Genomic DNA, 20,811 nt, shown 5'->3' with positions numbered 1-20,811 from the left:
CTCCCAAAAGTCTATAGCCATATTATTGCTTCCTCTCATCTTCTACCAAAGAACAACAAATCAAGGTGGTTTTGTTGCGTTTCTTGATAGTCTCGTTCAATTCAACAGATTTGCTATATCCCAGGATTTGAATATTATCCGATCTTCAGTCTGCTAGTATTCTTCAACGCATGGCTCGTACCCGAGGTGTGCATGCATGTTGACGCCAGATGGTCACATCAGGTTTCGTCTCCGCTCCTCGGATTAACATCCTGTGGTCCACTTTTTACGCACACGTGTTTGCTTATTCGCTCCCTCCGGTCAAAATGACTGAATTTTTGGGTACGGTGTCGGTGTGTCCTTCTACGTTTCTTCCTGCACTGAGCACCACTCATAATCACTCCTAGCTGGTCTCAGGCGTGCGATGACAAATGGTAACCCTGCGATGACCTGCCCTCAGCTTTCGTATAAGAGGAGGTTGTCGTTCGATCCAAGCTCAAATATCGGACAGAGAGACACAGGTGAAAGGCAGCCATGATGTCGACGACGGCTTCGCTCCCCCTGGCTCGATTGCTCGGGCGGGCCGCGGAGACACGGCCGCAGCGTTTCCAGCCCGTACGCGCTCAACGACGTGGTAATCCGTCCCTCGCTAACCTGCTTCTATATATGCATGTTGTTAGTGATCTTTTAAAAGTAACACAATAAAAACGTATATGCATGCGCACCACACAACCTACCACTTACGAGCATCATCACATCTGGTTACCAATAGCAACATCATCTACCACTGAAAAAAAAATTTGTGTTGTTAATTTTTAAATAAATATAGAAAAACATGAGCAAGGAATGTAAGCTCATTTCGCATGTTGTTAATGATCTAATTATTAATTTTTCCAATAATGACCAACATAAGTCAATCTAGATTCGTGAAAAGTCATACTTTTTTAAAGTTTTTTTTATTACCAATATGTATAACTCCTGTGGATTGAAAAAGTAAGTTAAAGGTAAATCCCGTTATTACAAGCAACTAACCCCCACCTCACGAACCCCTCCCCACCACACACAAAAATTCCCTTAACATAAAGGACGTCGGGGCACTAAAAAATATTTTTAATTTAGAAATAATATGATTTTTAGACCATAAACATAAACTAATTAACTTGTATTTAATAAATAGCCTTTATAGGAACGTGGCCGCCACCTAGTTTTATGTATTCAGTCCTCCTTGCTTGTTCGGTTAGTCTCCTCCGTAGGAGGATGGAGGAAATTACCCCCTCTATCCCAAATTACTATTCGTTTTAGCTTTTCTAGATAGTTTTTACTTACATATCTAGACATACATACATACATCAAATGTTTTGTATCTAAAAACTAAAGTGAATAGTAATTTGGGACAGAGGTTTAACAATTTGCACTAGAATTATTTTCTATTTAGTGACTTAGGATATATAAGAATACTCAATTCTGCCATTACAATTAGCCAGGCACAAGTTGTGGAAGTAGTAGCACATTAAGATCGAACATAATGGCTCAGTTTGCAAACTTATATAGCATTGTTTTTATGCAAATAATTAACGAACATTTTGGTATTCTCAAAACAGTATGCGCCAAGGTTGTGTCTGGAGGCGTCGACATGGCTCTTGAACCGAAGGCAAGAACTTCAACCGACAATGTTTTGCCCCTTGATGATGGGCTACTCTTGGCCAGAAACTTGAGCAGTCTGGTAATAATCATTATCGCTCCTTCCCGTTACAGAACACGAGAGAGGTAGAGAATAGGATCCGGCAGGAGCTCCTGGACCCCAAGCAGCTGCCATCGTCCTACGACACGGCTTGGCTTGGAAACAAGTTCGTCAGTTCAGGTGCGCCTTTTTGGAAACTCGTTGATAACGCAACTAGTTTTCGCCTAATGTCAATATTTATTTTTGCAGCACTGGACATAAATTCACAACTTTGCCTGGTTGACACCCTTGAAAATATGGGAATATCATCTCATTTTTCTTGTGAAATAAACAGCACATTAGACATGGCGTACAGGTAATATAATCAGTATATCTTTTAGTCTTTGCTCCATGTCATTATCCGTTCCCTCATTTGTCCTCACTAGATTCAGGGGATTGCAGGTCCTTGCTGCAAAATGATGGCAACATAACAATGGACATGGAGACATGTGCAATGGCATTCCGCTTGCTACGCATGCACGGATATGACATCTCCTCTGGTACCTGTAGACTAGAACATCCGAGCCTTCGTTAGTTTATTTCTGAGATTTGGTCATGATGCTAATCAGCTACCTGGAACTTTTGGTACAGATGTATTGTCTCATTTTGCTGAAGAGTCTAGATTCCACGATTCAGTTGAAGCGCATCTGAATGATTCCAAGGCTTTGCTCGAATTGTACAGAGCTTCACTAGTACGTATCTTGGAAGATGAGGGGACTCTAGAAAAGATCGGTGCATGGTCGGGTAAACTACTGAAGCAGCAATTGTGTTCCAACAGACTGTCAAGATCAATATCGCCTAAAGAGGTAGTCACCACAAAAAAAAAACAATCTTATTGGACCCCCATTCGAACAAAACACAACGTTTTATGTTTTCAGGTGGAATATGCTCTTAAAACTCCATTTTACTCGGCCACCTTGGAACCACTACAGCACAAGATGAACATTGAACGTTTCAACACCAAGGGCATCCAGATGCAAAAATCATCATACTTGTGAGCTCCTTTCTTAACGAAATAAACTTTTGTTGTTTAGCAGTAAAAGGGTGTAGTTTTCATTTTTCAAGCTCATTAAGAGTCGTAAATTGAATGTGAAATTATGAATCAGGGCATGTTATGCAACTGAAGATATTCTGGCATTAGCCACTGAAGACTTCCATGCCGCGCAATCTATTTACCAGCAACAACTCCATCACATTGAGACGTACGTTTCTATCGTCCTCCATGCTTCTAACATTCAGATAAAAAAAAAGACGAATTCTAAGGTTCTAACTTGTTGGTGACAGATGGGCGAAGGAGTTTGGACTGGACAAGCTCAAGTACGCACGAGTTATGTCTTGGGATGTCTTTGTCTTTATGGCTTCCACCGTGTTTCCTCCTGAACAATACGACGCCAGCATTGCGTGGATCCAGAATTCTATCCTGACCGTAATAGCTGATGACTTCTTTGACGACGGAGGATCAATAGAGGAGCTAAAGAACTTCATCGATCTGATTGAGAGGTAGTACAATACACTGTTCTTAATTCGATTGATGCCTTGGATTCACTAAGCAGCGTCGTCATTGTCTCTTATGATGTTGTAGGTGGGACGCAGACGCCGGAATTGAGTTCTGCTCTGAGGATGTAGAGATCCTATTCCGGGCTGTCTACGACACCAACAACCAGATCGCAGCGAAAGGTGCGGTGGTGCAGAACCGCAGGGTTGTCGACCACATTGCTCAAGTTGTAAGGCTCCCTTCGGCTTCCGTATACGTATATATGTATATATGTGTGTATTTCAGTGCTATTACATTGATCAGTCACTGCCTGCTCTTGCAATTCATCTGTTTGTGCAGTGGCTTGCCTTGGTGAGGGCCTACATGGTCGAGGCAGATTGGGCGAGGACAAGACATGTGCCGACCATGGAAGAGTACATGGCGGTCGCGGAGGTGAGCATTGCGCTTGGCCCCGTTGTTGCGCCATCGATATACTTGGTTGGGCCAGAGATTTCAGAGGACATGGTGAGGGGTCCAGAGTACAAGGATCTGCTCAGGCACATGTCCATTACCATTCGCCTCCTGAACGACATCCGCACGCACAAGAAGGAGATGAGCGAGGGTTGCATCAACAGCATCCGCATGTGCGCCCTCCGTGACGGCCCCGAGGTATCTCCGGCGTCCATCGAAGCGGCGGAGAGGGAGATTCGGGGGGTCATCGCCGACTCGCGGAGGGAGCTGCTCAGGCTTGTGGTCAGCGAGGCAGGTGTTCTTCCTAGGCCGTGCAGAGACATCTTCTGGAACTCGCACAAGATAGCGCACCATTTCTACGCTGAGAGGGACGGCTTCAGCAGGCCCAAGAACCTGATCGCCGCGGTGAATGCGGTTGTGCATGAGCCATTGCGAGGAACGCCTTCATGAAGTCAACGTCACCCACTCTAGCTTTTGTAAGCATACCCTTAAAGAAAAAGGGGGGCAATGGACAAGGAGGCTAGTATGAACCAGGACATCTAGGCCACAAGTGGAGTCGTGGAGACCATTGTGTTAGGCCCGTCCTTGTTGGCTTTTGGAAATACGGTAATTCTAATCCTTGGAGGACAGCGTTATTCGAATTCATGTTCACTGCCTCTTTTCTTCTCTGTCCAAAGACCAAAGTGCCGCATGATTTTAGGAGCACACAACGTTCATGGAACACCCTGATTCTGATTGCCCATCTAAATTCTCAACGTTCTTTGTGGTTGCTCCATTCTGATTGAATTTAAATGTTTGTTGTGGTTTAAATTGGTACAGTTCAAAAGGATGCGCCTACCTGAGAATTGAATGTATCATAAAAAATAGTTTCACGATGATACAAAAGCTGCGCATACCATAGGAAGAATTCCAGGGACAAGATTGCTGCACACGGAATAGGTGGAGCCGCTAAAGCTGGGAATGCTTTGAAAGCTTCAGATTCTGATCGGTTGAACAGAGCCTTTCTGAACAAATCTTGACTATGCGAATTAAGAGCAGAGTGCCCAAAAATTAGACTTCCAAATAAATGGTTTTATAACTTTTCTAACAAAATATAGGGAGCTAAAAAGATCCTCTCCACCGACAGTTCACAAAAAAAATAGTTGCTAAAAACTTTAGATGCTAAATATAATTCATTTGTGGGGCCACTCTCCAACGGCAAAAGGACAATCAACTCCGGTTTTTCTGACAAAACATATATTCGTGCCGGAGAAGTAAATGAAACAAGCACCATTTTCATGGAGAGAAAAAGAAAAACGAGCCACGTTTTTGCGGGGAGGAAAAGGAATGACGTGCCACATCGCCTTTTATGAAAAAAGTGGCCGATTGAGAGTGCGGGGAGGGGGTGGAATTTTGGTTCCAAATAGCTCTAATATTCGATATCCTAAAAATTGGAAACGGGATTGGACTATTGCCAGAGCGTTGTTTTTCACATTCAAATACTACCTCTATCCCACAAGGAGTGTATTTTTGTAATTTTTGGGACATATAATAGACATGGGAAATGGCATGGATTGCCCCGAATAAAATAATTAGTCAATAAAGTCTTGATGAACCATACCTTATAAAGGGAAAAAAAGTCAAACAATTAAATGTGCATGGACCTTGGAAAGATAAAATGCATTTTTGAAAGGATATATCAATTAAATAGGCATGCACCTTGGTAAATTCAAAATTTAGGCAATTAAATATCCATACAACTAAATCTAGTTTGTCCAAAAGCTAAAATACATTCTTTTGTGGAAAATTTTTGAATCTGGTGCTCTCAGGCGGCGGTCAGAAGTTAGTGAGTGAGTGAGCCAGAGAGAAAAGAGTGGATGGGAAAGAAGTATGGGGCCACATGGCAGAATGAGGAGGGGAAAGATGGAATGCTGCGGGCTGGGTTCTCGGCACGACACGTCTGAATAACCACCTTGAAAACCACTCTAAACAGTTTCAGAATTATTTGTCTGAGGTTAAAAGGTTAGGCCAGTTTGAAGTGTCATATGATTTCGTGCGTATTAAGGGTTGTTCGCTTTAGCTTATAAGCTGGTTGAAAAGTTGAAACGGCTGATTTGTTGTGAGAGAAAAATACTGTTTGATGACTGATAAGCTGACTGAATAAGCTGAAGCGAACAGACTCTAAATCTCATGTTACATCAGCAAAATTGTTGACTTGGCATATTAATTACGACGAGAGAGGAGTAGGGAGTTTCATCCCATAAAACTCATCTATACTAAGTCCCATGAACCCAATGAAATTTGTATTGAGCATGTTATAATTTCATGACACGACATATTTTGATCATAACACAATTCATAAATTAAATAATTCAGGTTATTTATGCAACTGTGCAATAAAACCAGGGCACTTTCGGTAACAGTGAAATCCTGCACGAGACTACTAGCCTCGAGTGTAATAATTTTCAGATTTCTCAAGGTAGCAGAGTCCACTTTACTCTTCATTTAATGGGGGTGTGACGAGTGTCTGCCGGTGTTCATCGTCCAACAGCTGGTAGCCGTCGCTTCGCTTTCGCGTCGCCGCACAGACCGCGAGTACAACAGGTCCCATCCCCAACCCGAGGAGGCAAGGCGCAAGAACTCAGGTGAGGAGAGAGCAGAGCAGAGCACGATTGCCCGAGGAGCAATGGCGCCGAAGCGGGGGCGGGCGAGGAAGGGAGACCGGCGGATAGACGCCGCCATCGACCACTTCGCCCCCATGGGGTACACGGCGCGCCAAGTCCGCACCGCCGTCAATGCCCTCCTCAAGGTACGGATGTGCCTACCGGCACTAGCTAGTGGCTACCTCTCTCCTCGCCTGCGATTCTCTTCTATTTGATCTCGGCATGTGGATGACGGTTAATTTCTAGGAGTACCTGGGCGCTGCTGCGTGGCCCTTCCTCGAGGATTCCTCCTACCTCGTCGTCCAGGAAAAGCTCCTGGAGATGGAGGACGAGGAGAAGAAGGCGCCGCCGACGCTGGAGCAGGAGATCCAGGAGGAGGAGCAGCCGGAGCAGGAACAGCCTCAGGTGTGTCGATATATGTTATTAGGAGATAGCTAGACTAGAGACGGAGAAATCTACAGAGCAAATTATTCCCCCTTTCTCTCGGAATTGTTTATTCATCCACGAGGGGACGATTTATCTGTCCTTTGTCAACCTAGGTTGAACATGGCTGCTCATACTACGAAAAGTCGTCTGGTCCAGTTTCCATGGTTAGGCCATTGAAAGGTCTCTTATTCTCACATTTACCTCACTGCCAGTGTGACATTGTACTACATTTGACAATTTGTGGATGTAGAGATTCGATGCTACAAAGATAATACCAACATTAACACTGGCACAATGCATCAAAACCTCGATGCATAATTGTGGTCTCAGTTGCCATCCAATGGAAGAAGCATACTTATGCTGTGAAATTCTTAAATGATCTTGATGGATTTTACAGCAACAAGAATCTGCAGTGGATGAGGTCCGACCACAAAGTAACAGGTCAATTTTAGAAGGGCACAGTGCGGTCCCAGCTGGGATTGAGCTATCAGATGAGGAAGTGGAAGATCCTATGCTCATTGAACCACATGCTATAAGGAGTGGTAGTGAAACAAGGCGTCCTTGTCATGGATGGCTAACTGAGTCAGAAGATGAGGAAGAACAAACTAGTGAGCAACATGAGTTGCATCTTCCAGAATCCAGGAGGAGGCTCGATTTGCAAAAGAAAGTGGCTTGAGTAGATGGATGTGAAACCCCATCAACAGGTAATGCTTCCAAACTTTGATTTTCCTTACTTTATTTGTCTGCAATTAACTTTGGGGTTTTCAAATATGGGTGTTCAGGTTGTCAGTAGTAACACATCTATTCAGAAAATAGGACTAAAGTGAGGTTTGAGGGATGCAACTAGGCCTAGGTTGAAGAAAACTGGAACCTGGTGGATCCTGATGTGCAGGCCTGGCCAGTTCTCATTCTGCACCCTGGTTCATTCAGTCTGGTACCCAGTTCACTGTCGTTAGATTCTTCAGATTGTAGCTGGCAAGTGTTTGGATAATTTTATCGGACTTTTGCTTTTGTGCTTTATTAAAAAATATGTTTGCCACAGTATTTGGAATGTTGCTATCAAGGATTGTAATGTTTTGCATTGAACTAGGAGTAACCTTAAAAAAAAAGCTTAGCTGCAATGGAATTAGGTACAAAGTCTTCAGTTTACAACCTTATGTACTGCATGAGGTTGGATACTCTATGTGGTGCAGGCCAGAACAGTGAAGAGGTTGGGTTGCTAGCCAACGATTTGCCCATGGAGATACCTTATCTGTTGCAGATGGACGGATAACTTGATATGGTGCCCATAATGTAGACAATCCATATGTTTTTGGTTTAGGCTAATCCTTAGGATCTAAAGCATTATTATGAACTACCTTATGAGTATTTGCTGCTTAATCTAACCTCTAATTGTCTGTTCCCTGATTTTGACAGAAAGGCTGATACCAAGCTGTGATGCTCTGCAACTTGGGTTAGGTAGCGTGAAAATTAACTTCCATTAGTATTTGTACATAGCAGTAAGTATGATGTAGAGCAAACAACCTAAAAGTGGTGCTCTTTGGGTCTTTTGCTTCAAGAATATGCAAGGGGACCATGTGATGCTACCTCGTTTAAGTGTTAACTTCATATACTGCAGTAATGTTTAATTTAGGTGTTGGTAAATTAGAATGTTAGGAAAATGTCAGAATCAATCAAGTGTTTTGGGGATATTGGTGTTGACTTGAGTACTGATATTCTGAACCTGCTAACTGAAGGGAAGTTTTTCCTTTCATTTGGCACAAGTTAAAAAAGCTTTGAACCCGGGTCTCTCGGGTGAGAGCCGAGTATCCTAACCAGCTAACCAGCTAGACTACAAAGGATACTACACTGCTTTGGTTATGAATCCCTTGTGAACGAATGAAGCCGTGACGCAAATTGAACAAAAGCATTTTGGATTGTAACATGCACTAGTGCAAACGTTAAGGAAACTCAGGTAAATTATTTGATTTCAAACTTTGTCATTAACAAAGCTTCAAAATGTTGTTGCTGGGTGGTAAATCGTGACCAATTCAGCGCTGCTCCATGCAGAAGACACAAATATTAGCATAAAGGATGCTATTGCTAGAGTGTTCACGTTCTTGAGTGAAAGAATGCCTACTTAAAATTCAAATTGCGATATATATAGACTCCGTACATCCAAAAAAAGATATATATATATAGACTCCGTAGAGTGTTCCCATGATTTCACTTGGATCTCTTGCATATAACAATACAGATGAGACAAGGCAAACATTGCTTGTTTAACGCTTTCAAAAATATGGAAGGTGTCTCCACCAAAACTAAAAAAACCAAAGGTTCTTCCAACGTTATGATGCATTTTTGCACATATGGCATACAAAAAGTTATCTGTTAGATGGATCATGAAAATATGTTGACATGCATGCGTTGCCACACACAAAACTGAATCTATTCTTGCTTAAATTTCAGAGACTGCCACATACAGAACTGCTGCTATTCTTGCTGAAATTTCAGAGACATTTCTCAAGGAACATGAACATGTTAACACTTGATCAGCAATCAGTACTGCACACTAGAAAGGGTGGATTCATATAGGGGAACAAGTTTCTGTATTACATCACAATACTCCTAGTAAACCAAACCAATGTCACTTGATTTTTTCTCATCTTTAGTATCGACAAACAAAAAGAAGAGGGGAAAAAGGACCACCACTCAAGCACAAAAAACATTTAACTTTCATCACCCTTCACGCAAATCTATAGCACAACAGCACCAGAAAGACTTTACAAGGCGCCTTCCTTCGGCAGAATTCTTTATGAAGACGAACATCGACTATTGACATCTCACCGTCAGTGAAGGCTGAAACATTAAGTATTGTGCTCAGTATTTGCATGAAAGAATGCCCATTCACTCTGCTCACACTCACCCACTCACTAATTCTTTTTTCTAGTTCACATCTCACTTTATACGCACAGGGAATTTACATCCAAAGACGAGTCACCCTATCAACACATACTTGTCGATCCCGTGGCCAAGTAAAAACAAGCACGAAGGAGATCTCATGGAGTCTTAGCTGCATTGTTACCTTGTGCAGGTAGTTAGCTGTGTAGGTTTGCATACTGTGTCAGTTCATGTCGAGACAAAAAGAAAAGTCCGTTTCACATCACTCTATGGGGTTTAGGAGGAAGAAGTTGAGGTCTGGGCCTAGTCCTCGTGATGGTTTCATCGCTGTGCCGGATCATCTCAGACAGTTTCCAGGGCTTCTGCCACTTCCATTTGAACTGCAGAAGCCACTGGTGATGGCTCCTTTTCCATCTCCATAGTTTTCCTGATTGCCCTGCTATTGAAACTTTCTTCCCCACAGACAACTGTGCTATAGGAACCATCTGCATTCAAAATTGTCAGTGAAGATATTAGATAGATAAGATACAGCGATGATGATCACAGGCAATGAGATATTGGATAGAACCTTAAGTTGCTCTTTGTTGAATGCAGCAATCCCTTTGCTGGGGCTATTTACAATTCCAGCAGAGTACTTGAGCTGCTTCTGTGCAGGAACGGCAACAGGGGACAGTGGTGTGCTGGGGTCATCAGCAGAGTGCTTTGCAGTGCCATTTCCACTTCTCTGTAAATAGTGAAATTATCTTAGTAACTTGGATGCCAAATGTTCAGTGTTGGTTCTGTATTGTATTGTAAGGATTAAGGTGAGTCAGTGTTATATTAGTGTGCCCATCTGTTGTTTCCTAGAACGGGCAATGATTTTTCACCTAAATAGTGATTCCAAGTTGACATTGGTTGAAGCAAATTATAAGCAGAGTTTCTTTCACGTATGCTGCTGAGAGAAATCACACCGGAGGTGTAGTGGCCATTGGAGCTGTCTGCTCTCTTTGCTTTAGCTGCTTCTCCATTTCCCTTCTCCGCGATTCACTATGTCGAAGAATGCCCACAAGCTCTGTCATTCTCTCCTTCATCTCCAGTTCTTTCTCCCTTACTTGGCATCTGAAAAAACATTTGAATAATTAAGAGGATTATCACTAACTGTTTCAAGGCAAAACATATGACAAGGACTTGACAGGAAATATTCAAAGTACTTTCAAGGAATAACTAAAGTAGCATTTCTAAGGTCTAGTTTTGCTAATAGAATAATCCGGACATGAGAGTGATGTTGTTATAAACTTATACTATCAAACACAAACACGAGAAAATGTCCCCAATTTTACTGTTAACTTTTAGAAAAAGGAATTGTTTCCTACCTCTGCGACTTCTATTGTTAGTGTGGTATTAGATTCTTAGAAAAAAACATCAGGTATTGGTTTTACATATTTTTCATTTTTTTATGGGAAGATTATTTTAGTTCCAGGCTTTACTGATTGAGAACTTCTGAAGGATCTGATATCATAATATTAAATGAAGAAACCAAAAGAACAAAAAGGTAACCTTGCATCGGCAGCAACATTAAAGATGTACTGCAATAAACTCTTTGCCTCCCCCATTGACCGCAGTTGATTCCATCGACTACGCCCAGAGAAGGCACGCTCTCGCTCTTCAGCTTCTGAGAGTTGAGAAGCCATTGCGACAAGAGTATTCGAAGAGATTGTCACCATGCTCTCAAGTGATGCTATCCTAGCTTGTCTTGCATTTGGTGACAAGGTATTTGGCCTGAGAAATAAAATTACAGTCAGATATACATTATTGTTTACATAAACTAATTGTTATTTTAGATAAAAATGCATATTAAATATGTTCAAATCATATTAGAGGACTGGATTGAGCATCTAGATATGTGTAAGGGTGTGTTATTTTCCTTATGCAAATCAAGTACAAGCAAAGGATACCTAATATTGAACAAAAAGGGAGATAGCAAATACCTAGAATTTCCATTCTTCCCTCTCTGGGGGCTAGATGCGCCAGCACGTATGTCTTCTTGTTTAAGAATTGCAAGTTCCTCACCAAGCTTAGCACGCCTTCAATGACCAAATTTTTTCTTATTACTTATTAAAAATAAATAGCCCTAAATGTTTTTATTTGACTGCAAAAAGTAGAGTTACATACAGTTGGCTTTGTTTTTCATATTCATTTCGGACTTCATGCACATGCACCATAACTTCAAGCTCTTGATCCAACCACTTTTGCAAAGATCTCTCACCCATCTGTGTTTATGTTAAGAAATAGCTTTAGCAAATAAATTGTAAGTAAACATAAGAACGTTAGGTATGAATAGAACTTACATTAGAGCCTGGAGAGGTACCATTGGTGCCAGCTATGTTTGGAGGAAAGAGAACAGTGGAAATGTTAGATTGGACGTATTTCAGTAGAGATATAAATATAAATATCACAATGCAGAGAAAGGTACCTGAATTGTCACGGGCAGAAGATTTCCTAGCTTCTAGTATCTCTTTCAGCCTTTTGGTAGCCATGGCAGCCTCTTCAGTCTTCCTTTGCAGAACCTACAAACAAAATTGTGGACTCTAGCAGTTAGAATAAAAACATGAAAATTTGATATAAGAAAGAAAAGTGTTTAGAAGGAGCTTTAGAATAAAAAAAGATGAAAATTGACATATTTAACAAATGGTTTTAGAAGGAAGCTATGTCAAAGAAACAAGTACTGTAGAAAGTAATGGTTCACTTTAACCCTTAAACTAGTCCTATCAATGGTCTGGTTAGAGTATTGCCTAAAATCTAATTAGTTTTTTGTCGTGACTTTATATGGTATTTCATTGAACAGTTTTTCATTTGCCATAGCTTTACTAGAGAAACTGACCAATTTCGTCCGCTGATTAAGCGCTTGAAGCTTGTGGCGTTCATACTCATTTCTCCGTCCCTCCTTGCGCAACTGTTTATAGAACAAATGGTGAGGATCATGCTTCTCAAAGTGACCTTGCTTAATCTTATATTTATTATTTTATAAAAAAGATAAGAAACTGTACAAATAAGGAAGACAGAAACAGGAGCTGTGCAAAGAGAAGAAGCCAGCTAGGAAGACTATCAAGCCAAGCCATAACTAAATTTCTAGAGATATCTCTCATTCTATGAGTCTGAAGGAGCACATTAAACCAGTGAGAAATAAATATGAGCATAGATCTCCAAGTACAAATGTTGACTGATTATACATTTTTGAATTATCATTTTGCATTTAACCTTACTGACTACAATTGATTGTTCATACCTGAAGAAGTTCCTTTTCACGGGTAGCTTTCCATTGCCTGAACTGTTCTGCTTCCTGTTTGATTTTGTGTTGTAGTTGTACCTGACAACATAAAACAATTGGAATAGTGTAAATGATTTATTATTATTATCACGTATGATGAAACAAGTGTTATAACAACATTATAGATGAGATGGGAAAAGGAAGGAACCTTTTGTGCCTTAATAAAATGAATTTCTTCTTGCAGTTTCTTAGCAGCTTCATCACTCTTTTGCTTTTCCTTCAAAAGCTGAACTTGGTTCTCCTGCTTTTTCTTAAGATCTAGAATCTGCAAGCCAATGTGTTTGTTGAGTAAGAAATCTCAAAGAAAGTAAAATTATTCAAATGCATTGTGAAATATTAGTCACCTGTGCTTCAAGGGATTTTAGTTTCTGCAGTTGGGCATCTCGCAGTTTATGGGTCTGACCATCAGCATTTAGGCTTTCAACTTCAGCCAACAATCTGTCCCTCTCTTGCTGAAATTGTTCAGATCTTTTTTGTAAGATCAAAAGTATTCATTTTCAAGGGCTAGGAACATACGACTCTCTGATGATCTCATATGGTAGATAAAATAATTTAACCAACCTGTACGGCTCTTTTCTCTTCTTCAAGCTCCATAAGTTTCTTCCCAAAGTGTTGCTTAAGTGCAACAGTATCGCATCCATACATTTTCATCTCAGACTGCAAATGTTTGATAAATTTGCGGTAAGTTTTTCATACCTTTTAACCCAACGCACATTGACTAGACATGTGCCATGCAGAAGTGAATAAATGTATCATCAAATAATGAATACTTTCTTTTGTATTAGTCATTTACTAGGCCAAACATGGTGACCAGGAAACATAATTGTCACTGATAGATGTTCAATACCTCCTTTTGCTCTAGCTGCCTGTTTAATTCATTCAGCTCTTTGCCCAAGCTATCCTGCAGCATTGTGTGTTCCCATTCTTTAGCTACCTCATCTTCAATATCTTTAGGGTTGCCTGCAGCCAGCAGGGAACATCAGTGAGATATTTCAGAAATCAAACAACTTGAAAAAAACATGTAATTGGGGTGTTCTTACTGATGTTTAGAGTCCCAGTGAAAAGAATGAAAAGAATCTGAAGACCATGATGAAGAAATTTTAAAGGTGCTAAGAGGTTACCTCTTACTGAGTCAGTCATAGGGACATCAAATGGATCTGTACTTTGCAGGCTTCTTTTGAGCCCTTCACTTTTTGTAAAGCCATTTGAAGTTTTCTGAAACAAAGATCAGAATTAGTTATGATTTAGCTCTAGCAATTCTCATGTCATCGTTTCTCATTTTTGCTAAGCACGTGCAAGTCATGTGCTTTTCTTTAAATGTAAAATATCCAGAAGCGTGCACAAGGACTCAACATACTTGCATTTCTGGTTCACAAGGATCAGTTTGAGAACGGTTGCGAATATCATATAGTTCCCTGCAAAGATCTTCATTTGTTTGTTCAAGCCAAGATATCCTTTCTCTGAGACCCTGAAAATTGAAGCCTTGTTATTCTGATTCTTAGTGCGAACAAATTCCTTCTACATCCAAGTTTGTCAAGGACATTTACCTGAACATCATCTGATCCAACTCCTCCACGAGCTGAAACAAGCTCTGCTTGCAAGTACTCAATCTGCTGGCGCATCCTTTTCATTTCATCTGCAACAGGATTTCTGTTGACCTGAAAATTCATCGTAAACAACACATCAGATATCAACTAAGAAGAGAAATTAGCATCCTGGATAAGCAAACAATCTAAGAACATGTCAGATATGTTTCTGATGAGACATTAAGTAATGAACTCACAATTGGTTTGTTCTGGATATTACGTGCCCTGTTAGCATATTTCAAAGTGTTTAATGTCTCTTCAGCATTAATGTCTGCTGGACTTATGCAAGCTGCAGGAGAAAAAGACAGATTCAAGTCAGGTCAGTATAACCCAAGCAAGGCATTTGTATGTCCTTTTTGCAGTTAAATCAATGAAACTGACGTTAGAATAAATCACTGATTATATGACTGTTAATTTGCAATGTCACTAAAAATCAGTATTGACAAATATATTTGTAGTAGTATGGAAGGATAATGTAGTAGTTTCTGACAAGATAAAATTACCTATCATTACAGTCTTGCTATTTCCACCTAGGGAATCCTGTGATAGACAAAGTAGATGATACAGGAGTAGTTAGTAATTTATTATATAAATACCAATAGCTTCCTATAGATGAGAATATGAAATGCTGAAAGATGAGTTGGCGTGACTATTTTGTAAACACTACTATGAAATGTTCAATGAAATCAGTAACATTTTTGCATAGTTGAGGAAAATCATACCTGCAAAAGACGAGTGAGTTTGCTGTCCCTGTAAGGAACATGAGCACCTTCTTTCCTCTTTTTCTCATCTCCAAGAGCACTTATGACGTTGCCAAGAGCAAGAAGTCCTCTGTTGATGTGAACACCTAATGACACGAGTCATAAATTGCCTTCAATTTGGAGCAGAAATAATTGTAGAATAAGAGTTTAGATAAACAAGAAACAAGCATACCTTCCTTGAACCGAAGGCCATCTGAACCAGTTCTCTTAGCCCGTTCTGATCCAGCAAGATCTACTAAATGAAGTTTGGCACAGAGATAGTCTTCATTCATTTCTTCAATGGGCATTCCATCTGCAGTCATGATGGGATCTGTTTTGCGCATCTGCTCCAATGTGATTGTGAAGATGGCATGGGAACGACTATTACATGGCGAAACCAGAGTATAAGGTTCATTGAAAACAAGTAAAATATAGTAACAGAATATCAAGGAATTTTCTATCAAGTGCTCAAGCAGAACAAATCATTACAAGCATATTAACACATGGAACATAGAGGTAAACATATAAAGCAAGAATTTATAATTTCTCCTGAACCAATTATGAGATTTGTAGCATTAATTATGCGCACAAAAGATAAAGACTGGTTAGGATGATGTAGCTAACCTTGACTGGTTGTTCATGTTGGTACTTCCAGTTGCGCGACTCAGGGAACCTTGCTCAAGGCATGCAGTCATTTCCTTCTGAGTACTGACATGCACTTCAGTCGATCCAGCTAGTGTTATGACTCCATTTGATGCCTCTCGAATCTGCACAGGGGGTTTCCCTGGCACAGACAATTTTGTGTGCCCATTGCCATTCTCAACTTTGCCCACAGTAGCAGCAGTAGGGTCAAGCAAATCCCTCACCTCTTCTTTCAAAATCTGTGGAAAATAGACGCAGAACAAAGTTTCACATATTGTATAAAAAACCTCCCAAAGTTTTGGATGAGACTCCTCTGCAGTGGTGCCCTTTGACATAGGATCACTATCACGTGGTCAGTGACCCAATGTTTTATTTTATATATAGAATCTTACTAAAAAGGATTTCCACATTTCATTCATTTATATGGAACAATCGTTCTACCTCGATGAAGGAGACGCGTAATTGGAACTCCACTTGGTTTTTGAGGCTCTCAATCTTGTCGAACAGCGCAGCCATAGCTCGTGGGATGATCCCGATATGTGATCCCTCCTTGCAGGCAGTCCCCATGGTGTAGGTCTTCCCCGACCCAGTCTGTTGAGACAAAATAAAAGGGAAATAAAAAAACCGACATTAAAGCATCATGATTTCAAGGGTTGATTAGGATCCAAATCCCCTCTATCCAAACAGGGCGGGAGCTGAAATGATGAGCATTTTGGGGTTCCGGGAGCAGACACTCGACCCCATCATCATGGCGCAAACAGCTGGAGAAAAAGAAAGAAAGAAAAAAAAACCAGAGCAAGGAATTGGGTGTTCCATCGCAGCACCAGGCCACATGCTGTGCTGCTGGCTTTTGCCGTGTGCTAGGCCCCAACGTGATGGTCCAAGCTTCTCAGCTCTTTTGGCAGCATCAATGGCACATGGGATGCGAGCCAAAATGATTGAGGCAGGGCCGAGGGCGTGCGTGGTGGTAGAAGACGACGACGAAGTGACGAAGAAGAAGATCGATACCAACCTGGCCGTATGCGAGCACGGTGGCGTTGTAGCCCTGGAACAGGCCGTCCACCAGCGGCGCCACGCACTCGTCGAACATGGCCGCCGACGGCGTGCCGGTGCTGCCGTACACATGGTCGAAGGTGAAGGAGTGGCTGCCGATCTGGACCTGCACGATGGAAACGAAACAGAAGTTTCAGCGAAATGGTGGTCAAATCCAGTGTCTGTCTAATGATGGTGGGCATACTGTAGATAGAAACCCCAATTGGTTAAAGAAAACAACAAAGCCATGGAAGCCTACACATGTGATGCATATCATCACCATCATTGTGTATGGGAGGCAAGGAATGAAAGTTACTTTTCATCTTCACCCAAAAATGCCTCAGCCAAAAACCATCATTTACAAAGATCAAGGAGACAGATCATTGGTACGGTGAGGAACCCAAGAAAGAAAGGTACTCCAACAAGGCTGGCTGGCTGGCAGCTGGAAATGGAGAGCATCTAGAAAACCCAAAAAGAAGTATAAAATCTGATCCAGCAGATCTCAGGGTTAATCCTTCGACTTAGTGGAGGATCGGTAAACATTGCACCTTTTTATTTTAGAAAAAGATTAAATTTTGTTGAAAGAAAAAAAGGAAACAGGCAGTGGTGCTGGGGAAAGTGGAGAGTTGGATCAACAAGATTTGGCCAAAAAAAAGAAAGAAAAATAAAAATCCGGTGGTGATACATAACTGCGTGATGCTGACAGGGCTCCTGCCCAACCCAGATAAAGGAAAACAAGAACATCAGCAAGACTGGACACAAGTTCGCACCGAAAATGTGCAAGATTATTTGCCCCTGCCGACACTTTTTTTTTCTTCTTCCTAAACCGAATTAGTGAAATAAACCGAAGAGAAATAAAAGAAATTTCTGGGCATCTTTGTCAGAGCCAGGGAGACTGAAAGGGCACGCAACCTAGATTCCTCCTGAATTTCACAAGGTACTACTGAATTTCTTGGCTCTGTGTGGATTGCCTGACATAGATTGGGACATATTGATTTTTCCGAGAATGGGAGGAAGGTTTCGAGATGGTCAGTTCATCTCTGCTCTGCTCTGCTGTTCTTGACGAAACAGAGAGTCACTGGTACAAAATAGAATAGAATAATCATCCTCAAAATCTGCAGACAGCGTCAAACTGTCTCTGAAAATTGTACTAGAAAACAGGAAAAATACCAGGACAGCCAGATTTCTAAAAGTATTGTTTTGCAGGAGTCAATCCAGAGTCTGAATTGAGCCATGCATAGCAAATACATAACACCAAGGCAGAGGGCCAAAAAAGAAAAACGCAAAAGAACACACAGGCAAGGCAATCCAGTCTGAATTGGGGTCATGCATACCAGATAAATAGGGAACACGCAGGCAAGAAAGCAGAATCCATCCATCCCTAGCAGCAAAGAAGCAACCAAGAATCTGCAGTCCAATCCGTACCTGCGGCTTGCCCGGCACGACGGCGACGCAGTCCTTACATCCCTGCAGCTTCTCGTCGCCGATGAGCGGCCGCACGTGGACCGCCACCCTGACGCAGCAATCCTCGCCGTGCTCCATGGTCATCGTGCCCACCGACGACCATACAACAACAGCAACAGCAGGCCACAAGCACTCGCTATTCTTTGTTGCCCCTCAATGCGAGAACAAGGGAGGGCAATAAGACTGCAGAGGAGAGAGGGAGAGATCGGAGAGGAGGGGTGAAGCAAGGATTAAAGGAGGAGGACGGCGAGTGGCGAGTAACAGCAGGCACTAGCACCACCGATGGATGGATGAATCGATCAATCTTCCTCCTCCGCCTGCCACGCCATCATGGTTCCTTGGGTTGCACTGCAATTCCCCTCCCCGTATCTCTCTATCAATCTCCCTTCGTGCAGTGCAGGGGAGATAGAGTTGGAGATGGGTAGATGGAGATGGGATTCAGGTGGAGATGTTGGTGGCCTGGCCAAGCAAACGGACGAGGAAAACTTGGCCGTCACTTCTGCAACCACTTCCACCACCACCACCAGCAGCAGCAGCACAGGCAATTCCCTTCTTGCCGCCGATCCAACCGCAACCGCAATTCAGCTGAGCCGAGCCTACAAATGCTGCCGCTCCTCCTGCTTGGATCTTCTTGCCTGATTCGCCTCCCTGGCGGTGGTGTTCTTGGCACAGGGAGGAAGAGGGGGATCCTTGGGTGTTTGGTGGTGGGTGGAAATGGAGGAGGAGGACAAGCAAAGGGAAGGAAGGGCCAAGGGGGGAGGGGGAGGGAGATGACTGATGAGTGTGTGCAGGTGAGGGCGTGGGGTGTGCCCCTGTCTCTTATTTTAGTATTTTATTTCCTTCGCCATTGTTTAATCCTACTTCTAATTCTCCTTTTCGGTGAAGGTGAGTGAGTGATTACTGCTTGCAGGTGCAGGCTGGAAGGGATTGTTGCTCGTCCGCTGCAACAAGGACGTGGCATCTTCTTGGTTGTTAGTGACCCGCACCCCACCCTGTAGCTACCAGCCCGAATTGACCGACCTTCTCTCTCCCTCGTCTTCCTCCGACCTGAGCTGGCCGTAATTTCTTAGTGTCTTAGTGTTTGCTGACCGTAATTTCTTAGTGTCTTAGTGTTTGTTTGGAATAAAGGAATTCAAAATAGAGAAATGAGAAAAAAAAATGTAGGAATATGATGGAGTGAAAATCGGAAACTACAGGATTTCCAAAATACAGGGATGTACAATTTAGGCTGTTTGGATTGCAGGAATTCGTAACACAGGAATAATAAACGTAGGCTAATAGAAATATTGATTAGATTGTGTTGATAAAATTAATACGACCGAACAGTCAAAGCTACTTTTGTTACCACGCAGAAAAACAAATGATGTATTTCCGCTCCGCTGCCCCTCTTACACGTGGCCTACGGTTATTTTGCCATCTGCAAGCCAGAAGCCACCCATCGTTCTCCACACACGCTCAGGCGACAGGCGCCATGACCTCAAAGGTCAGCGGAGCACAGTCGGAGGCCAGCAGCCAAGCATCAAGTGGCGAGCTCTCGACCTCTTCGAGCACGCTTGAAGCCGCTCTCCTCTCCTTCGCCAACCAAAGCTCCACTCCCAAATCAAGAGAAATGGGTTTCTCTCTTCTTCTTTTTTTAGATTTGGAGTTATAGATCCCTGGAGTGGCTCAAAGGATTTGTTAAGCACTTGCTCAAGTTGAACCTGGATTCCATTTTTTGTCTTTTCCTTTATTTCCCTTTTATTGCTCAAATGAAGCTTTCCTCCCGAAGGCTCAAGCTGTGTGTGGCGAGGAGGAAGAGCACACCAGGTAAGCTTGATTAGCATGTGAGTATGCGAGCGAGCGTTGCAGGAAAGTTTTCCCTAAGCTCGGAGCACATTTTTTCTTTCCTCCAAAAGTACAAGCTCAGCTCCTTGCCGTTCCTCTGGAAAGTATATGTTCAATTCCTTCATTCCAAACGTGTAGCTCGTCTTCCTTTCCTATGGAAATGTACAGTTTTCCTCTATTCCAAACAGGATCTTATCTTTTTACATGCAAGGTTTATTTTTTTTACCAGCGATTGCTTCGAAGATGTATTTTCTTCCAACATTAACATAAGTTATGGACACGTCTCTATGAATACAAGGCGTAATAGTAGGCGTCAGAAGAATAATTAGCACTTATTAGCTGCCTAATCTAATTGCCCAGGAGGTGTATATTGATAGCTCTCCAATCTTTTTACATTCCTTTTGGCTTCAACTATTTTTCCCTCATTCCTAGGATTTTCGCAAAAAAAAAGGATTTTCTTTAAAAACCTGTTGTTGCTCTCGATTCAGTGCCTGTCAGTGAGACAGAGACAGGAGCCAGAACTGGCACCAGCTGGTTGTAAATTGTAATGGACAAGGGCAGCATGTAGCTTGGCATAACAACAGTGGGACAAGACAAGCCACGTACACCAAAAGTTTGGGCGCA

The 20,811-nt window shown here is 42.1% G+C and overlaps 3 protein-coding genes and 1 long non-coding RNA gene across 13 annotated transcripts; 3 read left to right on the top strand and 1 right to left on the bottom strand.

The window, feature by feature from the left end:
- Positions 1–494: 494 nt before the first annotated feature.
- Positions 495–4,417, top strand: LOC101769132 (stemar-13-ene synthase). The gene is made up of 11 exons (XM_004956256.2): positions 495–613; positions 1,581–1,630; positions 1,735–1,840; positions 1,910–2,015; positions 2,102–2,199; positions 2,291–2,505; positions 2,578–2,693; positions 2,806–2,901; positions 2,984–3,199; positions 3,282–3,423; positions 3,534–4,417. The coding sequence occupies exons 1-11, from the start codon at positions 514–516 to the stop codon at positions 4,092–4,094; spliced, it is 1,806 nt and encodes a 601-aa protein (XP_004956313.1). The 5' UTR covers positions 495–513; the 3' UTR covers positions 4,095–4,417.
- A 1,709-nt stretch (positions 4,418–6,126) lies between these two features.
- LOC101769817 lies at positions 6,127–8,463 on the top strand. 8 transcript variants are annotated; one of them, XR_002676248.1, is made up of 5 exons: positions 6,127–6,432; positions 6,533–6,691; positions 6,826–6,892; positions 6,963–7,416; positions 8,129–8,463. XR_002676248.1 is itself a non-coding variant. In XM_022823892.1 (4 exons), the coding sequence occupies exons 1-4, from the start codon at positions 6,310–6,312 to the stop codon at positions 7,130–7,132; spliced, it is 372 nt and encodes a 123-aa protein (XP_022679627.1). In that variant the 5' UTR covers positions 6,128–6,309; the 3' UTR covers positions 7,133–7,282. The 8 variants fall into 8 exon arrangements, 5 of the variants coding, with proteins under 5 accessions (XP_022679627.1, XP_022679626.1, XP_004956314.1 ...); XR_002676247.1 differs by having other exon boundaries at positions 6,128–6,432; positions 6,826–6,876; XM_022823892.1 differs by lacking the exon at positions 8,129–8,463 and having other exon boundaries at positions 6,128–6,432; positions 7,110–7,282.
- Positions 8,464–9,218: 755 nt separating this feature from the next.
- Positions 9,219–19,154, bottom strand: LOC101770475 (kinesin-like protein KIN-4A). Of its 3 annotated transcripts, XR_214632.3 has the most exons (26): positions 18,325–19,154; positions 16,880–17,026; positions 16,309–16,458; positions 15,850–16,106; positions 15,419–15,606; positions 15,208–15,332; positions 14,989–15,025; positions 14,683–14,774; positions 14,447–14,557; positions 14,257–14,367; positions 14,021–14,114; positions 13,747–13,859; positions 13,461–13,556; positions 13,244–13,351; positions 13,048–13,164; positions 12,858–12,938; positions 12,453–12,524; positions 12,045–12,138; positions 11,920–11,951; positions 11,744–11,841; positions 11,560–11,655; positions 11,129–11,350; positions 10,543–10,690; positions 10,161–10,316; positions 9,777–10,077; positions 9,219–9,550 (listed from the first exon to the last, which is right to left on the bottom strand). XR_214632.3 is itself a non-coding variant. In XM_004956259.4 (25 exons), exons 1-25 carry the CDS (start codon positions 18,445–18,447, stop codon positions 9,850–9,852), a joined length of 3,096 nt encoding a protein of 1,031 aa, XP_004956316.1. In that variant the 5' UTR covers positions 18,448–19,154; the 3' UTR covers positions 9,231–9,849. The 3 variants fall into 3 exon arrangements, 2 of the variants coding, with proteins under 2 accessions (XP_004956316.1, XP_022680280.1); XM_004956259.4 differs by having other exon boundaries at positions 9,231–10,077; XM_022824545.1 differs by lacking the exon at positions 18,325–19,154 and adding an exon at positions 17,159–17,197 and having other exon boundaries at positions 9,231–10,077.
- LOC105913889 lies at positions 19,023–20,479 on the top strand. Its single transcript, XR_001163379.2, has 2 exons — positions 19,023–19,154; positions 19,249–20,479. It is a non-coding gene; the product is annotated as an uncharacterized LOC105913889 (long non-coding RNA).
- The last annotated feature ends 332 nt before the right edge of the window (positions 20,480–20,811 follow it).

The sequence above is a fragment of the Setaria italica genome, chromosome II (assembly GCF_000263155.2).
Source record: "Setaria italica strain Yugu1 chromosome II, Setaria_italica_v2.0, whole genome shotgun sequence".
Taxonomy (NCBI): Eukaryota; Viridiplantae; Streptophyta; class Magnoliopsida; order Poales; family Poaceae; genus Setaria; species Setaria italica.
Note: the sequence above shows the minus strand (reverse complement) of the source record. Positions and strands in the feature narration are given on the sequence as shown.